At 58.1% G+C, this 26,824-nt stretch overlaps 2 protein-coding genes across 2 annotated transcripts in view; one reads left to right on the top strand and one right to left on the bottom strand.

Annotated features, from left to right (window-relative positions):
* The window catches only part of RTKN (rhotekin), a 35,871-nt gene extending 25,015 nt beyond the window's left edge, over positions 1-10,856 (bottom strand). Inside the window, exon 1 of the mRNA XM_065405392.1 lies at positions 10,746-10,856. Coding sequence (XP_065261464.1) covers positions 10,746-10,856 — 111 coding nt within the window. The remainder of the gene's footprint in view (positions 1-10,745) is intronic.
* Positions 10,857-18,271: 7,415 nt separating this feature from the next.
* Positions 18,272-22,285, top strand: INO80B (INO80 complex subunit B). The gene is made up of 5 exons (XM_065405339.1): positions 18,272-18,332; positions 19,123-19,321; positions 19,696-19,814; positions 20,372-20,547; positions 20,902-22,285. The coding sequence occupies exons 1-5, from the start codon at positions 18,272-18,274 to the stop codon at positions 21,364-21,366; spliced, it is 1,020 nt and encodes a 339-aa protein (XP_065261411.1). The 3' UTR covers positions 21,367-22,285.
* Positions 22,286-26,824: the final 4,539 nt, after the last annotated feature.

Below are 26,824 nucleotides of genomic sequence, written 5' to 3'. Positions count from 1 at the left end.
TCCCCCACCCCAATGGCCTGGACAGTAAACTAGGGATAAGGACCAGCCTGGAGAGAACCAGACTAAGGACTCCAGGGAAGATGCCCTGAGGGTCCACGGCCTGGCAGGAACAGGGACTCTGGGGAGAGAGCCCTGCAGAGCCTGGGAGGGGGCGCAGGGGGCTGGGGCCTGAGCCCAGGGAGGTGAAGAGTTTCCATTCCTCGGCATTGAGCCTGGACGTTGGCTACCCTGGAGGGGTGAGAGCCCCCAGCCCCCCTGGCACTCTCAAGGCAAACTGGCTGCAATGCTGGGTGTTGCCACAAGGGGCGCTCTGAGGTGGTAAGGCAGTCACGGCATGACCCCCAAACCTGTCCCATCCCACAGCTCCTGGGGTGGCCATAAGAGCTCTCACCTGCACTGATGCTGATCTGCACACCAGGGGGTGCTCAAACCCACCCTCCCCTCTACAAGGTGGAGCCAGGGAGAGACACCTGGGCAGGTGCCTGGGGATGGGATGGGTGGGACCAGCAGGCATGTCCCAGCGCCCCATGGGGATTCGATCCTGGAGCCCCTGCGCAAAGCTGGCAACTGAGGCAGGGAGGGAAGCCACAGCACGTCCTGGCCCTGCGCGAGCCAGTCTGGGGACAGGCAGCCTCGAGGTAGGACGTGCTGTCCTGCGGCCCTGCCATGCACACACACTACAGCTGGCCGGGAACCCATTCTCCAGTGAGAAATTTCAACCAACCAACATTTCTTTTCGTTGGGGGGGCGGGGGAGGGAATGACAATGCGTGAGCAGGTGCAGGTGGGTGAATGTCTGCACATGGGCATGGGGGTGGGATTGGTCGGTCGGTTTTGGGGAAAAGCCATCGCTGTGGGGAAACATTTGAAGGGACCATTTTCTACCAGCTGTAACCCCAACAGCCTGGACCCACGAGAGCCAGGGCTGGGCTAGCAGGGGGCTGCGGGTCGGGATTGGGGGCACCGGTAGAACATGGAGGGAAGGTTGCACAGCCCTTTCGATTTTGTCCGACTGACCCTCTCCCCTGGGGTTTTCCCTGATTAGGAGTATGGTGGAGTATTGTGTACAGTTCTGGGTGCCACATTTCAGGAAAGATATGGACAAATTGGAGAGAGTCCAGAGAAGAGCGAGAAAAATGATGAAAGGTCTAGAGAACATGACCTAGGAGGGAAGATTGAAAACACTGGGTCTGTTCAGTCTGGAGAAGAGAAGACTGAGAAGGGACATAACAGTTTTCAAGTACATAAAAAAATTGTTCCAATTAGCCTCTGAGGATAGGACAAGGAGCAATGGGCTTAAATTGCAGCAGGGGAGTTGGACATTAGGAAAAAGTTCCTAACTGTCAGGGTGGTTAAACACTGGAATAAATTGCCTAGGGAGGTTGTGGAATCTCCATCATTGGGGATTTTTAAGAGACGGTTGGACAAACACCTCTCAGGAATAATAATAATTTTAAATATACCTATCTCCTAGAACTGGAAGGGACCTTGAAAGGTCATTGAGTCCAACCTGCTGCCTTCACTAGCAGGACCAAGTACTGATTTTTGCCCCAGATCCCTAAGTGGCCCCCACAAGGATTGAACTCACAACTCTGGATTTAGCAGGCCAATGCTCAAACCACTGAGCTATCCCTCCCCCATGGTCTAACTAATTAGTCCTGCCATGAGGGCAGGGGACTGGACTAGGTGACCTCTCAAGGTCCTTTCCAGTCCTACGATTCTATGAACACACACAGCCGGCGGGGCGGGGCTGGGCCGGGCCTGGGACGAGCCGACAGGCAGTGGTGGCACTAGGCATAAGCACACTAAGCAATTGCTTAGGGCCCCGAGCAGCTCGAAGGCTAGCGAACAGGAGCAGCTAACAGGAGTTTTGCAAAGGAGTTAAGAGGAGCAGCGTGGCGGGGGATAGGTACAACTTACCATTCTTTAAACGTAAAGCCAAAACCACCCCGATACAAACAAAACAAAGCAAAGAGCTGCCGGAGTAAAAAGAGAATGCAGGCAGAAGTCCAGCAACAGAGTGGGGGCTACCCAGTGTATTGCACCCAATGCAGCATGTCTGATTACCTGCCCTATGGGCGGGTGGCATGTGTGTGCGTTCGGTGCAAGGAGCTATTGGCCCTCAGCGACCGTGTACGGGCTTTGGAGACCAGAGTGGCTAAACTGAAAGCTAAGGGAGACAGAGAGGTACATAGATTAGACTTTCTGGGACACCGTAGAATGGTCCCACCCCTGGTCTGACAGCCTGTGCGCTGTTGAGGAGGATGAAAGTCTCAGGGAAGGAGAACATCCAACAAGAACAGAGGGAAACAATCGAGATACATGTGGTCGAGGTATATGTAGGTACCAATCACATAGGGAAGGGTAGGAGAGAGGGCCTAGAGGCCAAATTTAGGCTGCTAGGTAAGAGATTGACGTCCAGGACCTCCATGGTGGCATTCTCTTAAATGCTTCCAGTTCCACATGCAGGGCCAGTTAGACAGGCAGAACTGCAGAGTCTCAATGCGTGGATGAGACAATGGTGTAGGGAGGAGGGGTTTAGATTTATTAGGAACTGGGGAAACTTTTGGGAAAGGGGGAGCCTATACAGGAAGGATGGGCTCCACCTAAACCAAAATGGAACCAGATTGCTGGCACTTAGTTTAAAAACTGCTCTATGGTCTTTTTAATGTTAAGGGCTGGGGGGAAACCGACCGGTACGGAGGAGCACGTGGTTCAGACAGAGACATCCCTTAGGGGAGGATCTATTAATGGAGATTCTCTATGTCCTAGTAGGGAGGAGAGGAGGGAAGATGATAAAATACAGGTAGAATCTGATGAGAAACAGTCAAATGAAAGTATCAGGGGGTAGCCGTGTTAGTCTGTATCTGTAAAAAGCAACAGAGAGTCCTGTGGCACCTTTAAGACTAAACAGATGTACTGGAGCATAAGCTTTCGTGGGTGAATGCCCACTTCGTCGGATGCATGAAAAATGAAAGAAAGTCCCGTTCAATTACATCATGTAATGGCAGACAGCTAAAAAGTGACAAGTTTTTAAAGTGCTTATATACCAATGCTAGGAGTCTAAATAACAAGAGGGGTGAACTAGAGTGCCTCGTATTAAGTGAGGATATTGATATAACGGGTATCACAGAAACTTGGTGGAATGAGGATAATCAATAGACACAGTAATACCAGGGGACAAAATATATCGAAAGGACAGAACAGGTCGTGCTGGGGGGGGGACACTATACCTGAAAGAGAGCGTAGAATCAAATGAAGTAAAAACCTTAAATGAACCAAACTGTACCATAGAATCTCTATGGATAGTATCAGAGGGGTAGCCATGTTAGTCTGAATATGTAAAAAGCAACAGAGGGTCCTGTGGCACCTTTAAGACTAACAGAAGTATTGGGAGCATAAGCTTTCGTGGGTAAGAACCTCACTTCTTCAGATGCATCTGCATCTGAAGAAGTGAGGTTCTTACCCACGAAAGCTTATGCTCCCAATACTTCTGTTAGTCTTAAAGGTGCCACAGGACCCTCTGTTGCTTTTCTCTATGGATAGTAATTCCATGCTCTAATAATAAGAATATAGCAGTAGGGATATATACCACCTAACCAGGATGGTGATAGCGACTGTCAAATGCTCAGAGAGCTTAGAGAGGCTATTAAAATAAAAAACTCAATAATAATGGGGGATTTCAACTATCCCCATATTGACTGGGTACGTCACCTCAGGATGGGATGCAGAGATAAAGTTTCTTGACACCTTAAATGATTGCTTCTTGGAGCAGCCAGTCCTGGAACCCACAAGAGGACAGACAATTCTCGATTTAGTCCTAAGTGGAGCACAGGATCTGGTCCAAGAGATGACTATAATAAGAATTTAATATATGGAGAGATACCTATTTCATAGAACTGGAAGGGACCTTGAAAGGTCATTGAGTCCAGCCCCCTGCCTTCACTAGCAGGACCAAGTACTGATTTTGCCCCAGATCCCTAAGTGGCCCCCTCAAGGATTGAACTCACAACCCTGGGTTTAGCTGGCCAATGCTCAAACCACTGAGCTGTCCCTCCCCCCTATATAGCTGGACCGCTTGGTAATAGTGACCATAATATAATTAAATTTAACATCCTTGTGGCAGGAAAGCCACCACAGTGGCCCAACACGGTAGCTTTTAATTTCAGAAAGGGGAACTACACAAAAATGAGGAAGTTAGTTAAACAGAAATTAAAAGGTACAGCACCAAAAGTGAAATCTCTGCAAGCTGCGTGGAAACTTTTTAAAGACACCATAATAGAGGCTCAACATAAATGTATTTCCCCAAATTAAAAAACAGAGAGAACCAAAAGAGCCACCGTGGCTAAACAACAAAGTAAAAGAAGCAGTGAGAGGCAAAAAGGCATCCTTTAAAAAGTGGAAGTTAAATCCTAGTGAGGAAAATAGAAAGGAGCATAAACTCTGGCAAGTGAAGGGTAAAAATACAATTAGGAAGGCCAAAAAAGAATTTGAAGAACAGCTAACCAAAGACTCAAAAAGTAATACCAACATTTTTTTTTTTTTTAATTACATCAGAAGCAGGAAGCCTGCTAAACAATCAGTGGGGCCACTGGACGATTGAGATCTAAAGGAGCACTCAAGGACAATAAGGCCATTGCAGAGAAACTAAATGACTTCTTTACCTCGGTCTTCACGGCTGAGGATGTGAGGGAGATTCCCAAACCTGAGCCCTTCTTTTTAGGTGACAAATCTGAGGAACTGTCCCAGATTGAGGTGTCATTAGAGGAGATTCTGGAACAAATTGATAAACTAAACAGTAATAAGTCACCGGGACCAGATGGTATGACCCTGAAGGAAGTCAAAGGTGAAATTGCAGGACTACTAACTGTGGTTTGTAACCTATCATTTAAATCAGCTTCTGTACCAAATGACTGGAGGACAGCTAATGTGACACCAATTTTTAAAAGGGCTCCAGAGGTGATCCCAGCAATTACAGGCCAGTAAACCTGACTTCAGTACCCGGCAAACTGGTTGAAGCTATAGTAAAGAACAGAATTGTCAGACACATAGATGAACATAATTTGTTGGGGAAGAGTCAACATGGTTTTTGTAAAGGGAAATCATGCCTCACCAATCTACTAGAATTCTTTGAGGAGGTCAACAAGCATGTGGACCAAGGGGGATCCAGTGAATATAGTGTATTTAGATTTTCAGAAAGACAAGGTCCCTCACCAAAGGCTCTTAAGCAAAGTAAGCTGCCACGGGATAAGAGGGAAGGTGCTCTCATGGATTGGTAACTGGATAAAAGATAGGAAACAAAGGGTAGGAATAAATGGTCAGTTTTCAGAATGGAGAGAGGTAAATAGTGGTATCCCCCAGGGGTCTGTACTGGGACCAGTCCTATGCAACATATTCATAAATGATCTGGAAAAAGGAGTAAACAGTGAGGTGGCAAAATTTGACGAGGATACAAAATTACTCAAGATAGTTAAGACCCAGGCAGACTGCGAAGAGCTACAAAAGGATCTCTCAGAACTGGGTGACTGGGCAACGAAATGGCAGATGAAATTCAATGTTGATAAATGCAAAGTAATGCACATTGGAAAGCATAATCCCAACTATACATATAAAATTATGGGGTCTAAATTAGCTGTTACCACCCAAGAAAGATCTTAGAGTCATTGTGGATAGTTGTCTGAAAACATCCACTCAATGTACAGTGGCAGTCAAAAAAGCGAACAGAATGTTGGGAATAATTAAGAAAGGGATCGATAATAAGACAGAAAATATCATGTTGCCTCTATATAAATCCATGGTACGCCCAGATCTTGAATACTGCCTGCAGATCTGGTCACCCCATCTCAAAAAAAGATATATTGGAATTGGAAAAGGTTCAGAAAAAGGCAACAAAAATTATTAGGGGTATGGAACGATTAGAGGAGAGATTAATAAGACTTGGACTTTTCAGTTTGGAAAAGAGACTGCTATGGGGGGATATGATAGAGGTCTATAAAATCATGATTGGTGTGGAGAAAATAAATAAGGAAGTGTTATTTACTCCGTGGCAGAACACAAGAACTAGGGGTCACCAAATGAAATTAATAGGCAGCAGGTTTAAAACAAACAAAAGGAAGTATTTCTTCACATAACGCACAGTCAACCTGTGGAACTCCTTGCCAGAGGATGTTGTGAAGGCCAAGACTATAACAGGGTTCAAAAAAGAACTAGATAAATTCATGGAGGATAGGTCCACCAATGGCTACTAGCCAGGATGGGCAGGGATGGTGTCCCAAGCCTCTGTTTGCCAGACGCTGGGAATGGGCGACAGGGGATGGATCACTTGATGATTCCCTGTTCTGCTCATTCCCTCTGGGGCACCAGCCACTGTCGGTAGACAGGATACTGGGCTAGATGGACCATTGGTCTGATCCAGTATAGCCATTTGTATGAGGGGGGCCTGATTTAGTGTTACCCCCAAAATACAGTTTGTCTGATTGACCGTGGACATTTAATGATCTCTCAATGGGGTGGGCTGAGCGGGAGTGTTGGGCTGGGCTGTTTTCTGGTTTGTGGAAATAATACAAGTGTTTTTAGAGGGTGGGTGCAGGGTCAAGGTGGGCCCCTGGTACAGGGGGCAGGCTAGGGTTGGCTGGCGGGGAACAAGGCAAGGGTAGTGACATCAGCAGGGGACTGCTGGGGTCAGGTGAGAGCAAGGCTGCAGCTGGGGGGGTAGGATGACCAGACAGCAAATGTGAAAAATGGGGATGGGGGGGGGGGGGGTAATAGGAACCTATATAAGAAAAAGACCCAAAAATCAGAACTGTCCCTATAAGGGGGAGGGATAGCTCAATGGTTTGAGCATTGGCCTGCTAAACCCAGGGTTGCAAGTTCAGTCCTTGTGGGGGCCATTTAGGGATCTGGGGCAAAAAATCTGTCTGGGGATTGGTCCTGCTTTGAGCAGGGGGTTGGACTAGATACCTCCTGAGGTCCCTTCCAACCCTGACATTCTATGAAAATCGGGACATCTAGTCCGGGGGGGGGGGGGCGCATTAGCCTTCAGAAGTGCCAGTCCCAGCCTTCCCTAGGCAGCAGGGTGGGAATTCCCAGCTCCAGGAGATAATCGGGCCTTTGTTCCGCCAGGTACAGCTCCCCTGGGAGAAGAGGAGGAGCTGGAGTTAACCCTTTCCATGCACAGGGCTGGGCATGTGCTAGACTGTCTGGGGACCCAGCACCATGGCCCAGGGGATGCAGCAAGTCCCTCATCTCTCTCCTGCCCCCCCCCCCCCCCGCCGGGGGGTGAGCAGGTGACTCAGGCCTGGTCTACAGTAGGAAATTAGGTCGGTTTAACTCCATCACAGAGGGGTGGGGAAATCCCCAAGCAGCATAATTCGGCCAACCTGAGTCCCTGGGTGGCCAGTCCTGAGTGGATGGAAGAACTTGGCCAGCGGTGGATTAACTGCGCCCACAGGAGAGCCCCTCCTTCCCCACGGGGCAGGCAGCGCCACACTGACGTGCTGCAGCATCTTAAGGGTGGACCAGGCCTCGGTGCCCGGTGCTGGCAGACAGCTGCTCCCATCCCAGAGCACAGACGGGGGCTGGGAGACGAGTGGGCCCTGTAAGCTGCCCGGCCACCCCTGGACCCTCCTCAAGGTGAGGCAGCAGAGGCAGCAGTGCCCTGGCATGCGGGGAGCAGACAGTCAGACGCTCGGTGCCCACGGCCCAGCTGGGAGCTAGAGGAGTCTGCGGAGGCTTGTGGTGGGGGCCCCACAGGCACTTCCTGGGGTACATACTTTTGCTAAGAGGGATGGGAAGGAGGAGGGCAGAGGGTTCCCCCCAGCTGTAACGCAATGACCCTGCACACACACACATAAATAAATTAAATTAAAGGAGATATCCCATCTCCTAGAACTGGAAGGGACCTTGAAAGGTCATCGAGTCCAGCCCCCTGCCTTCACTAGCAGGACCAAGTACTGATTTTGCCCCAGATCTCTAAGTGGCCCCCTCAAGGATTGAACTCACAACCCTGGGTTTAGCAGGCCAATGCTCAAACAACTGAGCTATCCCTCCCCCCAACACACACACACACACACACACACACACACACACACACACACACACACACACACACACACACACACACACACACACACACACACACACACACACACACACACACACACACACACACACACACACACACACACACACACACACACACACACTTCACTACGGGGGGGTCGATTTAAGATACGCAAATTCAGCTATGCGAATAGCGTAGCTGAATTCGACGTATCGCAGCCGACTTACCCCGCTGTAAGGACGGCGGCAAAATCGACCTCCGCGGCTCCCAGTCGACGGCGCTTACTCCCACCTCCGCTGGTGGAGTAAGAGCGTCGATTCGGGGATCGATTGTCGCGTCCCGACGAGACGCGATAATCCGATCCCCGAGAGGTCGATTTCTACCCGCCGATTCAGGCGGGTAGTGTAGACCTAGCCTCAGAGGGAACGCGGACGCGCTGCAGCAGGGCACAGGGTGGGCACAAACTCCTCATCTGCTGGCCCACAAGCAGCACTGGAGAGACTCAGCAGGGATGCAGGGCAGGAACCCGGGCTAGGGACATTGCCAGAGTCTCCCTGTGGGACCAGAGCCTGCCACCTGGGGGCAGATTTCTCAGCATGACTCACAGGCAGGACTCAGCTCTGAGCCACCCACGGCCCCCCAGCCATAACCAGTCCAGGCCTGGCTTCCCCAGGAGCTGTGCTGGGTGGGGCAGGCGAGCCCCATGCCCCAGGGGGCAGTGCCCTGTGCTGCCACGCGGGGAGCGGGGGGGGGGTGCAGAGCCAGGCCTGGGCCCCCCACTGGGGCCCAGGTTTCAGTCCTAGATCTCGCCCCCGATGCTGGGCACGCTGGGCCCAGCACCATGCTGCTTGCAGCTTGCTCCGAGTCTGCAGCGGCTGAGTGCCCCTGTGTGACACCGACAGGCCGGGAACCCCACCAGCCAGAGGCCACCCCCAGCTGCCCCCAAGAACCCTGGCCCCCCACTCACCCCCAGAGTCACTGACCAGGCCCGGCAGGGAGGAGGCGGGTTGGAAATCCCACAAGTCCCAGGGAGAGACGGGAGGCCTGGCCCAGCTCAGCCTGGCTCCAGCAGAGAGAAGGGGCTCGCCCAGGGTCACACAGCCAGGAGGAAAACCCCGGAGTCCTGACTCCCAGTCCCACCCTCTCCCTCCTAGCCCGCCTCAACAGCCGCTCAGCTTCACCCCTCACTGTCTGAGAAGGGGCAATGGCAGCACCCCGCCCTACAGGCGGCCGAGCACTGTGCCTGGGGGGCAGGCGGGCAGCCACCTCCTTCCACTCCCCCCGGCTGCGGACGGGGGCACTGCCACCACAGCAGCACAGCTGCCCCCCAGCGGGGACCCCAGGTGGCAGGCCAGTGACACCCCTCGCTGGGGGGCAGCCCCCTGCCAATCCCCTGCTGGCTTGTTGCCCAGTTAAAACAAGTTAAATGGCCTTGAAGTCAGCGAGAAACCCCGTTTTCCGGTCCCGTGGCCGGCAGCCGCCTGAGCATGATCTCAGCAGGGTCTGGCTTGGCCAGCGGGAGGGTGGAAGGCCTGGAAGTCCCCAGGTGCTGCAGGGTGGGGGCTCCGGAGGGGGCGCTCTGCTCTCCCCTCAGTGCTGACCCCAATGCTCCAGCAAGGCGCTGCGGGATGGGGGGCCAGCAGGGGGGCTGTCTCCTCACAGTCTCGCCACACGCTGTGACCCCAGGCGCCAGGCTACTCGCTCAGACCTGGGGAGGGTGGGCTAGGGGCTCCTGGGCCAGGGCTGCCTCGGATGGAAAGAGGAGGGTCAGGCGGGGGGATTCTGTCCCCCCACTTTAAGCGGTGCTCTACAGACCTGGCTGACCCCTGCAACCCAGCACAGGGAAGGACTGTGCTGCAAGGATGGGGAGCTCTCCCCTGGCAGTGCTGACCCCGCATTAGGGAGCTGTGGGGCAGGGGGCTCCATAGGGGCACGGGGCTCCATAGGGGCACTCCCCCCTGGCAGTGCTGACCCCCAATGCTCCCGTTAGGGGGCTGTGGGGCAGAGGGCTCCATAGGGGGTGCTCTCCCCTGCCAGTACTGACCCCAATGCTCCCATTAGGGGGCTGTGGGGCAGGGGGTGCTCTCCCCTGCCAGTACTGACCCCAATGCTCCCATTAGGGGGCTGTGGGGCAGGGGGTGCTCTCCCCTGCCAGTACTGACCCCAATGCTCCCATTAGGGGGCTGTGGGGCAGGGGGCTCCATAGGGGTGCTCTCCCCTGGCAGTGCTGACCCCAATGCTCCCGTTAGGGGGCTGTGGGGAAGGGGGTGCTCTCCCCTGCCAGTACTGACCCCAATGCTCCCATTAGGGGGCTGTGGGGCAGGGGGCTCCATAGGGGTGCTCTCCCCTGGCAGTGCTGACCCCAATGCTCCCGTTAGGGGGCTGTGGGGAAGGGGGCTGTAACAACGTCTGTTCGGGGAGCCCCAAAAGCCCACAGAGGGTCACTCAAAGTTCCCGGACCCAACACTGCCCAGCCCAGGGAGCCGCCCAGGCCGGCAGGGGCAGCACCTGGGGCCGGGGGCGGGCCCCGGACGCAGGTGAGAGTGACCCGGAGGAGGAGGAGCCGGAGCCGGGCGAGGCGCAGGGGGAAGCGCGGGGGACCCCGGCCGCCGCGGGGTGTTGGCGGCAGCGGGGGTTCGGGGCTGGCCGGGGGCGGGGGCGCTGCATGGGGGGGAGGTTCCTACCTGCGGGGTGTCCCCGAGGAGGCTAAGCCTGAAGTGGCCCCTCCGGATCTCCATCTCCAGGGCTGAGCCCCGCGCCACGGTCACTCGGCTCCGGTGGTTCCGGCAGAACATCCTGGCGCAGCCGGGACCGGCCCGATCCAAACGTCTACGGGGGATCGGAGCCGCAGTGGTCCGGGCTGCAACCCACCGGGGCGGGGAGCCTGCGGTCCCGGTTCCGATCACCCCGGCCCGGTCCCCACGGGTTCGGTTCCGAGCTCGCTGCCCCCGTGCCCCGGTCCAGACCTGCGCGCTCAGTCCCGGTCCCAGTCCCGCTCCCGATTCCCAAGGGAAGTCTCCAAACTTCGAGTCAAACTCCGCCCCCGGGCGGCACCTGGCGGGGGCGGGCAGCGCTGCAGCCCCGAACCGAACCGGGCCCGGGCGGCACCTGGCGGGGGCGAGCAGCGCTGCAGTCCCGCACACGTGGGTAGTAAGGAGCAGGCTGCTTTTATACAGAACCATCCAGGGCCTCCCTGGGCGGGCACAGAGAATCATGAAGCCAGCTGCTGTGGGCTGGCCCCGGGGTGCTGGTTCCCTAGGGTGGGGATCTGGGTCAGGATCCCCTGGGGCGGGGGCCTGCGGAGCTAGGCAGCAGCAGGCACCGAGGAGCCCATGCAGAGAGTTGGCAGGAGCCCTGTGGCACTGCCAGGCCTGCAGAGGGGACAATGGGACAGTGTGAGACAGCACATGGGAGCGTGTGTGTGTGTGGGGGGGTGAGTGTGTCATTGTGAGGGGATGTACGTGTGTGTGCCAGGGGTATCTGAGTGTGTGCCCATGTGAGTGCCCATGTGAGTGCATGGGGGGGGGTGAGTGTGTCATTGTGAGGGGGACGTACATGTGTGTGCCAGGGGTACCTGGGCGGGTACCTGGGTGTGTGCCCATGTGAGTGAATGGGGGGTGAGTGTGTCACTGTGAGGGGGACGTACGTGTGTGTGCCAGTGGTACCTGGGCGTGTCCCTGGGTGTGTGCCCATGTGAGTGCATGGGGGGGTGAGTGTGTCATTGTGAGGGGGACGTACATGTGTGTGCCAGGGGTACCTGGGCGGGTACCTGGGTGTGTGCCCATGTGAGTGCATGGGGGGTGAGTGTGTCATTGTGAGGGGGACGTACGTGTGTGTGCCAGGGGTACCTGGGCGTGTCCCTGGGAGTGTGCCCATGTGAGTGCATGAGGGGTGGGTGTGTCATTGTGAGGGGGACGTACGTGTGTGTGCCAGGGGTACCTGGGCGGGTACCTGGTTGTGTGCCCATGTGAGTGCAGGGTGGCACGCCAGGATGTGGGCCCGTGTGTACGTGCGAGCCTATGCACATAGATGGATGCCTGCACACGCCCATGCATGTGTGTACACCAGCGCGTGTCTGTTGGTGACTGTCCCCCTGCACACTCGTGTATGGAATTGGATCAGACACTGTGACCCCAAAGGTGCTGGCTGATTCCTGGGTTGGCTCTGCCCAAGGCTGCACAACGCTGTGCCCCTGTCCCCCCTCCTGAAATGGCTGGAGCTGCTCGGTCGGGGCCCCCATCACACTCCTCCTCCCTGCGGTGCCAGACACGCCCCGTGTGTGTGTGCAGCCGCATGCTTGGACATACCCATGTGTAACACCCTTGCGCGCGCGCACACACACACACACACAGCTTTGCACACACCCCATGTTTGCACACGTGAAAGGCACACACCACAATTCCTATTTCCACCCACACCCTTCACATATTTGCTGACTCTTATCATGTCCCCTCTGTGCCAAGCCAGACGGATTTAGCTCCTTTAATCTGTCCTCGGGCAGTGACCCAACCTCGGCAGCTCTGTGGCGCTTCTCTGAGCTCCCTGCACTTCCTCCCTCTCTGGGGGCTGAGGGGCCTGGGGCAGCACACCAGCCTGGGCAGGCTCTCCCCGAGCTGCACGGAGAGGAACTCTGGGCTGCATGCAGCTGGGCCCCCCGCCCGGCCATCCTTTGCTCCATCCATTTCTGGCCTTTACTCTAGTTCGACTGGGAGCTCTCTGGGGCAGGGCCCCCTGCACAACACGGCCTGACCCTGGCTCTGGCCCGGGCACCCACTGCAACAGAAACAGTCATGGCAGTGGGGCAGGGTTGGGGAGGGTTGAGCCCTCTGGAAGCCTGGGAGGCCCCTGCGGGGGGCAGCTCCCTGAGTGATGGTTGGTTGCAGCAGCTCACAGAGATTATTCATTAACCTGTGGAACTCACTGCCACAGGCTCTCTCTAAAACAAAGAGCTTAATGGGGTTCCAAGAAGATTGGATGCTCCAGGGCAGCAATTGTCAGGATCAGCCATGCCAGGGCTCCCAGGCATGAGCTTAGCTCTGCCAGGGACAGGAAGGAGCATGGTGAATTAGGGCATCTTTAGAAATTCCAGCCTCAGGGACTATTCCCTTCCTTTGCCTCCTGCCCACGGCTCCGGGATGGGGCCACACAGCAGCTCCACAAAGCGGTGAAACCCACATGGGGAAAAAACTCTCCCCGAATATACCCCATGTGATACCAGCCTGGAGGGGAAAATCCAGCATCCTGGGGTGGGAGAAGCAGAAAACACACACACACACACACACACACACACACACACACACACACACACACACACACACACACACACACTGCTAGCCCTGCTCCGCTCCCACCCCCTGCATTTCACAACCCCCTGCATGGGGCAGGGCAGGCAGAGGCTGCACCATTACACAGACAGCAGCTCGCTTCGGAGCTGTATTAGCAGCCAGGCTGCCTTGGGCTGTGAGCGTCTCAGATCTCACCAGCTAGGCTGGGTCAGTGCCTGGATGGGCGACTTCCAGGGAAAATCCAAGGTGCTTCAGGCAAGGTGGGGTGGGGGGTCCAGTAGGGGGCTCTCCCCTCCCAGGCACAGTGCTGGGGGGTGGGCTGTGCTACAGGGAGTGAGGTGAGGGAGGGGCGCTCTGTCCTCTGAGTCCCCCCATTCAACTCGCCTTTGCCCTGGTGCTCATACAAAACTTGACAAGCCTGAGCTGAGCGCAGTGCCCGGCCCGCCTTGCCTTGTGCTGCCCCGTCCGTCTGGCTGGCTGGCTCTGTCATCTCTTGAGTCATGGGCTGGTTTGATTGAAAAATGCTCCCACTCGCCCTGCGATCTCCGTTTGCTCATGAGTCGCTGTGACTCAGCCTGACACAGCTGCTCGGAGCGATTTGGGGACCGTCGGGCCTCCTGTGTGGCACAGGCCATCGCCTGTCCCCCAGCTGCCCTCGCAGGGAGCCCAGGAACTTGGGCCGCACTGAAGCACCTTCCGGAAGGGCCCGGTGAGGGCCTGGCTAAAGACGGACAAGGTGTGAAGCTGTATGACGAAAATCTGCTGGGTCAGGACTCAGGAGTAAGGTCGGTGTGTGGCTCCACCACCGCTAGCAGGGCCTGACGCATGGACGCCCCAGAGAGACACAAAGGGAAACAACGTGAATACAGCACTTAGACCTCACAAGGGTTAGTCCCCAAAGCAGCAGCATCCTTAGGAAAACTAGTTCAGCTGATTCCTCTGGAGGGAGGGGGAAGGGAGGAGCAGTGGAAACTTTCCAGGTGAGAACAAAAGAGACCAGGTGACCAAGGGGAGTTTAAATCAAGAAACAGACAGTCAGGAACACGCCGGGGGCCTTTTCTTCAGTCCAGGAGGGAGAGTTCACCCAGCAGGAGCAGCTTCCTGGGGCAGCAGAGGCGTGCAGCTTTTCCTGAGCCCAGATGGCCCCAGTGATCCCGGACAACCCCAGGGACTCATGCCCTAGCCCAGAGAACGCCCTGGAGTGGTGAGGAAACTGAGGCAGGGACATGCATTGAGTGTTTATTGCTTTGTAGGATCTGTGCTCTCCTGTGCTTTACACGATTAAGTATAAAAGAGAATGAATGTGTTAGACGGTGCAAAGTGTGGTGTGTGTTGCCTGCTTCACAACTACTGCTTGCCCCTGAGAGTGAAACTGACCAGAAGGGTGTGTTTAAGTACTGGGGAGTCTGAAGGGTCGGACTCGGGGCTGCACCCAGAAGTGCTTAACAGCAGGTTTCAATACTCAGGGTCTGCACCCGGCCGGAGAATGTGCCGAGGGATCCTGAGACTGGGGCAGTGGCGGGACGCCATTAACACCCCCAGGGGATCCAGAGCACAGAGATCTGGATTCCTCTCACAGCAGTCCTAGTGGGTGGCCAGGCTGGGGGTGCAGTAGGATCTGCGACAGGTATTTAGTCTGGCTTTGAAGCCATCCAAAGATGGAGAATCCCCAACCTCCCTTGGGTGTTTGTTGGAGTGGTTAAGCACCTGCACCGGTAACGAATTGTGCCTAATTTGGGAGATTTTCACCATCAGAGTGAAGGGCTGGGAATTCCTGGCGGGTGGGGGGGCAGAGGCTGGCTTGGAGGCTAATGGGTCCGATCTCAGTGCCTTGATGGAAAATCCCCCGAGCAGCCGCACCTGTAAATTAACACAATTGTACGTGTGGGCATTTCTGCAATACTGGGAACACGCCTAGTGCTATCCAGCTGGTGGGGCTGTGCCCAGCAAGCACCAGGTTCCCTGTCCCAAAGCCCCTGCGTGGTGTCCCGCGGTCTGGAGCTGCTCACGACTGTGAGTACCGACTTCAGGGCAGACCGTGAGAAACAGGGCAGCCACCCAGTAGCAGATTAGCCAATGGGGCCCGTGCCCAGGGTCCCCAGACAATTGGGGAGCCCTGGAATAATGGGCATCCCTGTGCCCTGACCCACTCTGCCCGCCTGGCGCTCCTGCCAGGGAGCAGTGTCGGGGCACGGGGGAAAGCCCCCACGCCCCAACCCCATTTCCCTGGCAGGAGCGGGGGGAGCAGGGCGGGGCTGCAGGAGGAAGGGGTGAGGAGGGGCCCCCACTTGCTGTGGCCCAGGGCCCCTCTAAAGCTTAATCTGCCTCTGCAGATACCCCATGCTGGTGTGTGTCACCAAGCTTGTGAAACGTGAATTCCTGGAGCATTATAACAATCTTACCCTGGAGTCACAGACAGTCCCCTCAGACTCTCCAGTCTGTCCTGCCACCCAGACAAATGGACTCGGTGATAAACGGTCACTTACACCAAAACTCACACCACATTCCAGTCTCAAGAGACCAGTCACGTACCCCAGATCAGCCAGTACCTGGCCTAGATCTTACACTGAAGACAATGCCAGTAGCCAATCCTGTAATAAACCATCTCAAGGTTTATTAACTAGGAAAAAGGAATGAGCGCGTTATTTACAGGGTAAAGCCAGCAACCATCTGCACACAAATGAGTTACCATCTACATCCGAAGAGTGACCAAGTGGTAGTGATTTGTCAGTTCGAAGTATCTTTCAGGGCAGACCCCTGGGGGTCTCAGTTGAGAGTCTCTGACCCAGCCAAGAGAGATGGGAAATTGTCCTGTGACTTGGTTTTATTTCCTTCATTCAGCTTCCAAGTCCAGAGGAGGGTGGAGCTTCCTTGCAGGTAGCATTTCCCAGGTGAGATAGGGCCATTAACCAATCCTTTGTATTGGGATATTCCTTGATGCCCCATCTGAGTTTGATAGGCCTTCTGGATGGGTGGTGGGGAGGGGAACCGATTCCCATGCCTGAGTTCACAAATTCAGAGCAAACATTTTCAAAGTTCTAAAGTAAAACTTACATATTTTCTTATAGCCTGGAACCCACAGATCAAAGTGAGAGGAACGCAGGCAGCAGCATGCAAGCATTTCCTAGTCTAAACACTAAATACATCCTTGGAAGACTAACACCTGGTTGGAGCAAGATTAACATACGGGTGACCTGGTCTGGGCTCCGGCTATGATACTGCCAGTTCTTAGCTAACGCCTGCAGCCTGGGCAAGACCTGGCATCTGGCCTGGCAGCGTCACACATGGGACACACCGAGGGAGCGCTGGGGACTTTGCCTGTGTTGAATGGGAGGCGAGGGAGAGAGCTAGGAGGGTGCGTGGGGAGACTTTGGACCCTCTGGGATGGATGTAATCAGGCAATACAAGGCCTGGGGGAAGGACCAATGATCAGCAGCAAGTCTGCAGCGAAGGGGCAGGAGACTGACCCTCGCACGTGAGGGCCTGTGCCCAGTGCAGACGCATTGCCCCAGGAAGGCCGAAGTGTCAACACCCACAGAAATGCCGGGTCCCTTTGCCCAGCTCCGTTCCGACAACACTGCACCAAGCAGACGTGGGGACAGCGTGTGGCCAAGGGAGCCCCTGGGTTCACGGGCAGGGTGAATGAATGCCCCTCATTCCCATTACCGGGCAGCTGGCCACCCTGGAACCTTCTTAGCAAATACATCCTCACGCACACGCAGGCAGGGCTAGTCCCCCCATTTACAGGTGGGAACTGAGCCCCAGGGAGACCAAGGGACGTACCAAAGTCACAGGGAGTTTGGTGCAGAGCAGGAACTTGACCCCAGGCCTCACAGGCTAATGCCCAAAGCCCTGGACCATCCTTCCCCTCATGTCATTAGCTGCTTAAGGCAGTGAAATCAGACGCTTCTGTGCGTTGCGTTGCCACCACTCCTTCCAATGCTGGAGAAACCACTGGCCCTCGCACGAGGTCTCCCCCAGTGAAAGTGCTCACTGCACTGGCTGCCCTCCATGCCCCTCCTCCCCCACTACAATCCTCTTTGCAAATCTGCTCACCCTATTCCTAGGGCTTCTGCCTGCGGGGTGGGGAGACTTGTGCCTTCTGCTGCCCTTCTCTCTATGTAAGCACTTCCCCAGGCCCTATCACCATGGTACGCGCCTCGCAATGGAGCCAGGCCAGGGCTACCCTCCTTGTGCAGGTGGGGACTGGGGCACAGTGAGTCTAAGGGACTTGGCCGAAGTCACACAGGGAGTCTTGGACAGAGCCAGGAATTGAACTCCTAAGTCCCAGGGTGGGGATCCCACCTGATCCCTTGTCCCCGTCCAGTGCCCTTTTAGCATTACCTGTTATTTGCACTGCAGTGGCGTGTGGGCCCCATCACGGAGCAGGGCTCCCTCGCGCCAGGCACTGTACAAACATAGAACAAATAAAGATGGTGTCTGCCCCGAACAGCTGACAATCTAGACTCTCCTTCTCCCTTTCACCAGCTTGGTGGCTCTCCATGTGCAGGAGGCAGCCACCCAGCCCCCTTGCACCAAACCCACATGCCCTGGAGTAGCGCCAGCAGCAGGCTGTGTTGGAAGCAGGCTCTGCCCGTCCCAATGGGAATGGGTCAAGCCAGGGATGGGGGAGGGTCCTGCTGGCTGGGACAGGGTGGAAGGGGGAATTCTGTACTGGCTGCCAGTGGCTCAGAGCCTGGCTGCGGTTGGGGGCTGTAGGACCTTTACTCTATCCCGGTCACAAAGTGCCCAGAGGCGTGTTTCTAGAGGGAGCCCTTTAGGAGGGGACTGCGCCCCGAACAAAGATGGCCGCCAGCCACGGGGGAATGTTCAGTGACTGAGCGCCGTGCGGGGCGGAAGCGGAGAACGGGTCCGTCCGGAATAGCCCTCCCCGGGCTGCCGGCCCGTAGCTGAGCCTGGGCCCGATGAGCAAGGCGTGGCGGAGAGGGGGCGCCCCCGGCGGCAGGATGGAGGGGGCCGAGGCGGGTGAGGAGCGAGCGCGGTCCCCAGCCCCCCTCCTCCCCCCGGCCGCTGCCGACACCTGGGGCCCGGGGTCCCCCCCCTCCCAGGAACGTCTCGGGCCGCTGGGACCGGCCGGGGGGGGAGCGGGAGCTGCCGGGGGGAGGGGGCCCGCTGGGGGGAAGGGGCGGGGGCGGGGGCCCGGGCCCGCTGGGGGGCGGAAGCTGCCGGGGGGAGGGGGCCCGCTGGGGGGAAGGGGCGGGGGCCCGGGAGCTGCCGGGGGGAGGGGGCCCGCTGGGGGGAAGGGGTGGGGGCCCGCTGGGGGGCGGGAGCTGCCGGTGGGGGGGAAGGGGCAGGGGCCCGGGCCCGGTGGGGGGTGGGAGCTGCCGGGGGGCCCGGTGGGAGCTGCTGGGGGGCCGCTGGGACCGGCCGGGGGGGGAGCGGGAGCTGCCGGGGGGAGGGGGCCCGCTGGGGGAAAGGGGCGGGGGCCCGGGCCCGGTGGGGGGGGAAGGGGCGGGGGCCCGGGCCCGGTGGGGGGTGGGAGCTGCCGGGGGGCCGGTGGGAGCTGCTGGGGGGGCGGGCCCCGGGGGTTATATATGCCCTGCACTTGCTCCCCAGCCCTGGGGCCCCAGCCCCCGGCTAAGCAGAGCTGGGGTGGGAGCGGAACAGGGGGCATAGGAGCTGGCGGGGCTGTTGGGTCTCATCCCCTCCCCTGGGGAATCAGGGCGGCTCGTCCCCCCCGGGAACGCCCCAGCCCCGGTGCCCCTGTGCCGCCCGTGGGCAGCGAGGTGACATGAGCGTCTGCGCGTGTCCCCAGGGGACCAGGACGAGTCCAGCGGGCACGGTTCCCACAAGAAGAAGCACAAGAAGCACAAGAAGAAGCACAAGAAGAGGCATCACCATGAGAACGTGGGCCCCAGCTTCTCCTCCGAGACCCTGGAGTCCAGCCCCTTGCTCCCCAAGCCCCAGCTCAAGCTCAAAATCAAGCTGGGGGGGCAGATTCTGGGCACCAAGAGGTAAGGGGGGCCCCAGCGTCTGCTCTGGGTGACGGGGGCGCTGGGAGGGATGTGCGACATTTTCGGAGCCAAGACTTATATTTCAAAATAGGAGTCGCCGTACTGGCGAGACCATGGCCAGGATCCATGCCTGGATCAGACCAGCCTGGTCTCTCCCTCCAGGCCCTATCGGATCAGCAGGCCCCCCTCGCCCTGTGTTCCCACCCTGACTCCCACTCCCCAGAATAGACCAGTGGGCCCCCTGCCCTGGAGCTGTACAGTGGCCATGCTGGTGTTGTGCCGGAAGACGCACACCCACAGGTCCTAGTGCGGCTCTGTGGACGTGCAGGCTCTGCTGCACCCTAACGTGCAGGGTTTGTGGGCTGTCTCTCCAGCGTGCCGACCTTCACGGTGATCCCCGAGGTGCCGCGCTCGCCTTCCCCTCTGATGGTCGTGGACGACGAGGACGAGCCCATGGAGGGGGTCCCCATTGAGCAGTATCGGGCCTGGCTGGGTGAGTGCTAAAGGAGGAGATCCTCGCTCTGCAGCTCCGCAGCATTCCCAAACAGCAGTCAAGGAAGCCCAGCCCCTGAATAAGGGTTGGGAGGGGCCCCCGGGGCAGCCGCATGGCTGGGGTGAGGCCCCTGGGGCAGGGAGGTATCAGGCGATCCCACATTCACCCGGCCAAGCTCTAAGTGCTCTCGTTTCCCTCCCATAGGCAGTAACAAAATAGCTGTAAACAGCTTTGGGGGACCCCAGCTTCTCCCCCGTGCTGGGCTGCCCCAACTGTCTGGCTCTAGAAGGCCGGAGGCTGTTCCCTTGGCTCTGTTCCGGCTTGGCTGGTGAGGCTGTGGGTGCTGCCCGGGGAGCCAGGGCTGAGCTCTGCTGTGCTCTGGGGTTTCCCCTGGTGGGAGCGAGAGACAGAGGAAGTGTGCAGCCAGGTCCTAGTCGGGGTCTGTTGGGGCGTCCACCCCTGGAGAGAACAGTCCCTTGGGAGCAGGCCAGCCACTGGGCGTTCCAGGGGGCCCAGGAGAGGTGGTAACACACTGTCTCCCTGCTGGGGCTGCGCAGATGAAGACAGTAACCTGGACCCATCGCCCCTGCCGGACCTGGACTCGGAGAGCTGCTTCCCCGCCCGCGAGGACGAGGAGGAGGAGCGCTGGCTGGATGCGCTGGAGAAGGGCGAGCTGGACGACAACGGCGAGCTCAAGAAGGAGGTGGATGAGTCGCTGCTCACGGCCAGACAGGTGAGGGGGTCTGGGAGCCCTGTAGGGGTCAGTCCCTCCCTCCCAGGCAGGTGCCTGCAGCCCACGTGCACAGGGCGGTGGCTGCGATGTGCAGGGGTTGTGGCTGCAGCGGCCTGCTTGGTGCAGAGAGGAGCCGGGGTAGCACAGAATCCCCTGTGCCCAAAACTCTCCCATGCGTGGGGCTTCAGAGCCCGTGTCCTGCCTGGCTCCCTGCCTTCACTGCACAGGGAGGCCCTGACACACACACACTCCCCAGAGCCAGCCGATCTCTCCCCAGCTGGGGCAGGATTGGAGCCCCTCCCTCAGCCCGTGCATTGGGTCTGACCGTCCCTCGTGCTCTGTGCCCCCCCGCAGAAAGCCCTCCTGCACAAGCAGCAGAGCCAGCCGCTCCTGGAGCTGCCCATGGGCTACAAGGCGAAGGAGATGACGGAGGAGATGCTGGTGAAGCGGGAGGAGCGAGCCCGCAAGCGGCGCCTGCAGGCGGCCAAGAAGGCGGAGGAGAACAAGAACCAGACCATCGAGCGCCTCACCAAGACCAACAAGGCCAAGGTGAAGACGCTGCGGGAGCGCAAGGCCAAGCAGGCCCCGTGCCCCATGATTCGCTACTGCAACGCCGCGGACCGGATCACCGTGTCCTTCCCGCCCGGGATCATGCTGCCCCTGCCGCTCTGCGCGCCCCCGCTCGTGCCTGCACCCACCACCTGCGGGGTCAGCGGCTGCCCCAACCGCAAGCGGTACTCCTGCTCGCGCACCGGCGTGCCCCTCTGCAGCTTCGCCTGCTACCAGAAGAACCTGCAGCGGCAGGAGGCGGTCGGCTAGGGGTCCTGGCGCCGACCCTGGCCAGGTGCCACCTCTTCGAGGGCTTGGCTGAAGATCGCTGCGTCCTTCTGGGGAGGCCATAGGGGGAACGTTCACTCTCCATCAGCTCAGGACGCAGCTGCTGCCCTTGTGACTGTGAGCTGAGGACCCTGGCGTCCGGGACCCCTACTGGGACTGGCTCATTCCCTGAGAGCTGAGTCATGTCTGAGCCCAGAGTCTGCCCCAGGCTGGCCTGGGGTCCCCAGTGCAGCATACATGGCTCCATGCAGCCTGGCCTCCCCGTGTCTCTCCCACCCTCCCAGGTGACTGGGAGGGATGGGAAACAGCCCAAGCTGGGCCTGGGCTCAGCCGCATGGTGTCTCCAGGCCCTGCCACGAGGAGGCGTATCCCGCCCTTCAGTGCCTGCCTGCACGGCTGAGCTCTGCTGTGCTTGGGGGAAGGAGGAGCTTCTTCCAGCTGTCAGTGGAAGGACTGGCTGGGCCCCTACACGGCGGAGCTGTTAGCTCTCCTCCGTCCCAGTCTAGGAGAGGTGAATCAGCCAGCCCCATTGGCTGGGGCGAAAGTCTCTGCTGGATGTGCTCAGAGAGCCCCTCCCCCCAGGGCAGGTGTTGTGGGGCCGCGGGAGGCCCTCGGGGATGTGGGTGGTCCCCCTGCTGCCACTCACGCTCAGTAGCTATTGATGTGGGGAGGCAGTTGAGTGGGGTCAAAGCGGATGGAGGAGGTCAGGGCTGCCTGGGCCTGGCTCGCTGCTTCCTCCTGGCCGAGCTGTGTCACTGTAGCTCTCCAGACCACAGCGTGTGTGCGTGGGAAGGTGAGATGCTGCAGGCCCCTTCGTGCCCTCCCCCTCTGCTCTCCTGGGGGCCGGGGCTTTGGGCCCAGGGACGCTCGTTACCTGTAACATTCATTAAACCCCACAGTACAGAGGGAAGATCTGTTGCTCCGGTGGGAGCCTCTCTTTGATCTCGGGGCTGGGCTGGTGGGTCGTGGTGGGGAGGCCTGGGCTCTCAGATTCTGTTGGGGAAGGCAGGCTGGTCTCTGCTCCATGCACCCAGCCTGTGACCTCGGCCACCCCACTTCCAGAGCCCCTTGTACCAGGCCCCAGGGGACACTTCCAGAGCCCCCTGATTTCATCATCAGGTCCCCGGGGGAGCAGCTGGGGCAGTAAGTCTTGTTGCTAAGGCCCAGGCTGTGGGGCCTGATCCCAGAGCCGAGATGTAGCCAAGGGTCGCTCCCCTCTGAGCTCGCCCAGTGTCATCCACTCGCCTCCTGGCTTCTGCCGCAGGGCTTGACCTGGCCCGTGGCCCAGGCTGGGATTCCCACCTCGTGCTCCGAGCTCCCTCTGCTGGGGCTGTGTCCCAGGAGAGTCGCACTCTTGGGTGCACATGAAGTATCGTCCTAGAGCTGCAATTCCTCACTCTTCCCCTCGTCCTGCGCCTGGGCTGGCAGCACCTCTGCCCCCTCGCCGGGCCCAGCAACCCTCTGCAGAGCACTCGGTGTGGGAAGCCCAGGGCTGGCAGCACCTCCCCTGCACCCAGCGACTTCTGGAGTGTAGCTTTTGGGCTTAGGGCTGGCAGCCCTGGTGCTAATGGGGACCCTACAATAACACAGCTGTGTGCAGCATTCCGAACCAATGGTTTTACCCTCCAGCGTAGCAGGCTTCCCTTCCCCACGTACGGCCGCCTGCACCACTGTGGGGGGGATCAGGGGCTTTGGGGCGCCAGGCCAGCTCTTCGCAGGAAGATGCGAGAGGGTCCCCCACCCCCATTGGACTGTTATGGACCAAGCTGTTCAAAGGAGAAGCGCCCCCCTGTCCCGCAGTTAGGGGCTCAAAGTGGTCAGGGATGGCTCGGGCTGAGCTGACCCCAGCCCCCACCCTGTCCCTAGTGCAGATGTAGGTCAACACCCTTAACGTTCGTGAGCTAACCTTGAGCTCAGCCTCCTCCCCAGTCTGTACAACCCCCCCGGCTGCCATCTGCCTGTCCTTCCTAACCCACCTCATCCCCTCGGGAGTAGTAGGGGAGCGGCTCTGTGCCTATAGACACGGCCATTCCTTCTTGCCTGTTTCCTGCAGAGCTCCTGATTTCAGTGGCACCCTGGGGCAGGGTGTTCCCCAGGACAACGGGGGGATGTGTGTTTCCTTGGAGTGATTTGCATTGTCATCTCTCCTCAGTCAGGGGTCTCTCTGGCCCCAGCGGGAACCCCCTTGGCTTCTGCTCTGTCCTTTCCCCAAGCTGGCCTGACCAGAACTGGACCCCAGGGCAGGGCGGCCCACCAGTTTATCGAACGCCACTAGCCCGGTTTGCCTGTTCTCCCCCCCCCCCCATTCTCTCTGCACCCCGACAGCTCGTTGGCTGCAGCACTCTGAGCTGAGCTGCCTGTGGTGCCAGCAGGTCCTGCCCCCGAGAACTGAGCCCCCAGAAAGGGCATGAGGGGGTCAGATTAAACCCTCCAGTGGACCTTACTTGGCATCTCTCAGCCCTGAATCCCAGGTGCTGCCTCTTCTCCTAGCTGGCTCTGAAGTTCCTCATGGGCTTCTCTGTCCTACAGCCTCCTACCACAAGCGGGTGGCCCGGCTGCCTGGCCCTTCCGGCAGTTGATGTGGGTTGCAAAGAGGAAGGACAGAAACTTTTCTAAATAAAGGGCTGCTTCCCCTGCCGTTTCTGGCTGCTGTAGCCCGGGGCTGGGCCCAAGCTGCCTGTGTGCGTGTTGGGGGGGGTGCGCTCCAGGGACCTGGCTCCGAGCCCGGCTGGGTGGCAGCATGCCCACCTCGCCCCTTCAGGCTGCTTGGCCCATTGCAGACCCAGACAGGACAAGGCAGCAGGTGGCAAACATCAGATCCAACAGAGGCACCTCAGGTAAACCAAAGTCATCTAAGCTCAGAAACCAGAGCCAATGCGAACAGATTTTATGCTCGTTAAGACCACCACAGAGCAAAGGCTTCCCACTAGCGCTCGCCGAGACCTGTCCCAGGACATGTCACCGTGCATGGTGACAAGGTCACAGATGCAAAGCCCCCGTCTCTCCCCTCTCCCTTGGACTCTCGCAGGTCGCCTCTGCTCCCACCCACCAGCTGCTCACGCCTGGGCCCTGCTCTGCGGTTCCGCTGTCAGTGTCGAGGACATCACAGCCCAGCCACTGCCCTGACCATCCCCTCACTAAGGTACGGCCAGCACTCTCCCAGCTCCCCAGCAACGAGAGCCATGACTCACCACAAAGACTTCACCAAATCCCTCCAAGCCTCTGCTGAGACTATGGGTGGCGTGTGAACTCGGGGAGGCTAGCCCCCCGCAGCTGCCGGTTCCCCAGCCCCGGGCCACCCGAGCACCTCCAGCCCAGAGCACTGGGCGGCGTGAGCACCGACCCCATCTACCTGGGCCACAAGCCCCCAGCCCAGCCACGGGGGAAGACAGGCAGAAGGAGGGGACCTGAGGGTGGAGCATGGGCGGGGCCACGCGGCTGTTTGAGACTCAATCAGCCTCCCCTGGCCTGTGATACCTGCCGCCCATGGCTGAGGCTGTATTCCAGGCCAAGAGAACCTGGTTTCAGCTCCCACCAGCGGTTCCTTGGCCAGGAGCTGATCTCACCCAGGCAGTGGGCCCAGCTGGGCACGTGCTGTGGTCGTGCATGAGGACGGGTAAATAGAGCTGTCACCTGCATATCACTGGCAGTGACTTGGTGTCGTCCGACCCGTTCACCTGGCTGCAGGTAGATGTTAATAGGAGCAGGAAGAGAATTGATCCCTGTGCGACTCCCCAGAGGAGGGGTCCATCGGTGGAGGTGCAGATTCCCCTCTCTCCTCAGGAAGGCCTCAAACCATTTTAGTGCCTTACCCTGGGCCCTGCCACCACAGCAGTATCCCACGGGCGACGGTGTCGAATGCTGCAGAGGGGCCCAGGGGGATGGGAGGTGAGCTGGTTACAGCAATATGCAGGTAAGACACCTCTGTTATTTACCCATCGTCATGCACGACCACAACACTAGCGCCAGGCATGGATGAGTTGGGCTCAGGGCCGAGGAACTGCTGGCGGAAGCTGAAACCCAGCGAGACGGAGGTGCCGCTGGCGGGCAGAGGAAAGCACTTTGAAGAGTTTGCAGCCATGGTATAGTCCCCGTTAGTGGAAAGTTCATGCCCACAATTGGTTGGTTCAGTCTGTAGTTTAGGGGGCCCCTAGATTCCTCTTTGGAGCTGAACTCTCACATAACAGCACTCACAAATAAAGCTTTTTACCCGCTCTGGCTAGGAGACGCCAGTGACCTGGGCCTGGTTAGACAAGCCTGCGTCACCTCCCAGGGGACTACAGCAACACAACATCACTGGACGTGAAGCCACCACTTTAGGAAACTCCAGCTGCTACGGAAGACTGCAAAGCATCTCCCCAGCACTGCGAGCCCAGCAGGTCTGTCCTTGGCTCTCTGCACTGGCTTCCCATAGTCTGCGAATCAAGTTCAAGGTTTCAATCCTTGTCTTCAAGGTACTCAATGATCTGGGCACAGGATGGGAAGAGATCCCTTACGTCTCTGGGAGGAGGAGAACTCTACTCCACTGGCACAATGGGCCTCTCTACAATAAGGGTAAAGCTCATCTGTTCCTGGGGCCAATCCTGTGCCATGAACATCCCCAGACAGCAGCGGGGGATATGTCTGTATCAACTTGTGAAGTGTTCTGTGCCAGGGCTGAACTATTGGCACTGTCACTACTTCAGACCTGCCCAGCCTGTTGGGTTGCAGTCTAGATGGCTGCCCTGCCTGGGAAAGGTATTTAACACCTTCGAGGGACCAGCAGTAAGAGCCCTCCTGAAGAATGCATGGGGGGGGGGGCATCCACTCTCTATAACTCTCAACCAGTGGCCCACCCCCATGGAACAACAGGGGCCCATACAAGGGCCCAGAAGGGAGAGGGAACTTCAGCGTGGGAGCACACGGCACAGAGCTGGTGGCCCTGTTAAGAGTGGGGTTCTGCTGGCAGGCTGGGGCCGCCTCATGCGAGAGGGCAGAAGGGACTCTCTGCCTAGTGGGACTCACTCATGAGCCAGGAGGGTGAGCTCTGCAGGAGGGGCGGATGTCTCAGGCCTTCTGTTGTTTTCAATATTCCAGGGCTTTCTGGGTAAAGCTGCCGGGTAAAGAAATCCCTTTGCTGAGGCTGTGTGCCTTGCTTTCCCGGGGTCAAACTAGGTGCCCCCTGTGACGTTAGGAGTGTAATATAATATCTCATTGAAAGGTGACAGGGCCAGAAAGAGTTAATTACCTCACAGACTGACCTGATCCATGGCCGAACTTTAGAGACTGGTTAGGAAGATCTGTAAATGAATAGAGCTTGGAAATGCAGAGATAGGATAGATGTTTGCTCAGGTCTTGTGATGTAAGCAAACAAGTCTTGTGTATTGCTATAGATTTGATTCAAGGATCAAAAAAGGAATAGTAATGTTTAGGAAGACACTTGAGTGAAATAGTATTATTG

This window comes from Emys orbicularis, chromosome 5 (assembly GCF_028017835.1).
Source record: "Emys orbicularis isolate rEmyOrb1 chromosome 5, rEmyOrb1.hap1, whole genome shotgun sequence".
In the NCBI taxonomy this organism is placed as follows: domain Eukaryota; kingdom Metazoa; phylum Chordata; order Testudines; family Emydidae; genus Emys; species Emys orbicularis.
The sequence above is the reverse complement of the archived record's forward strand: the minus strand, read 5'-3'. Positions and strand labels throughout refer to the sequence as shown.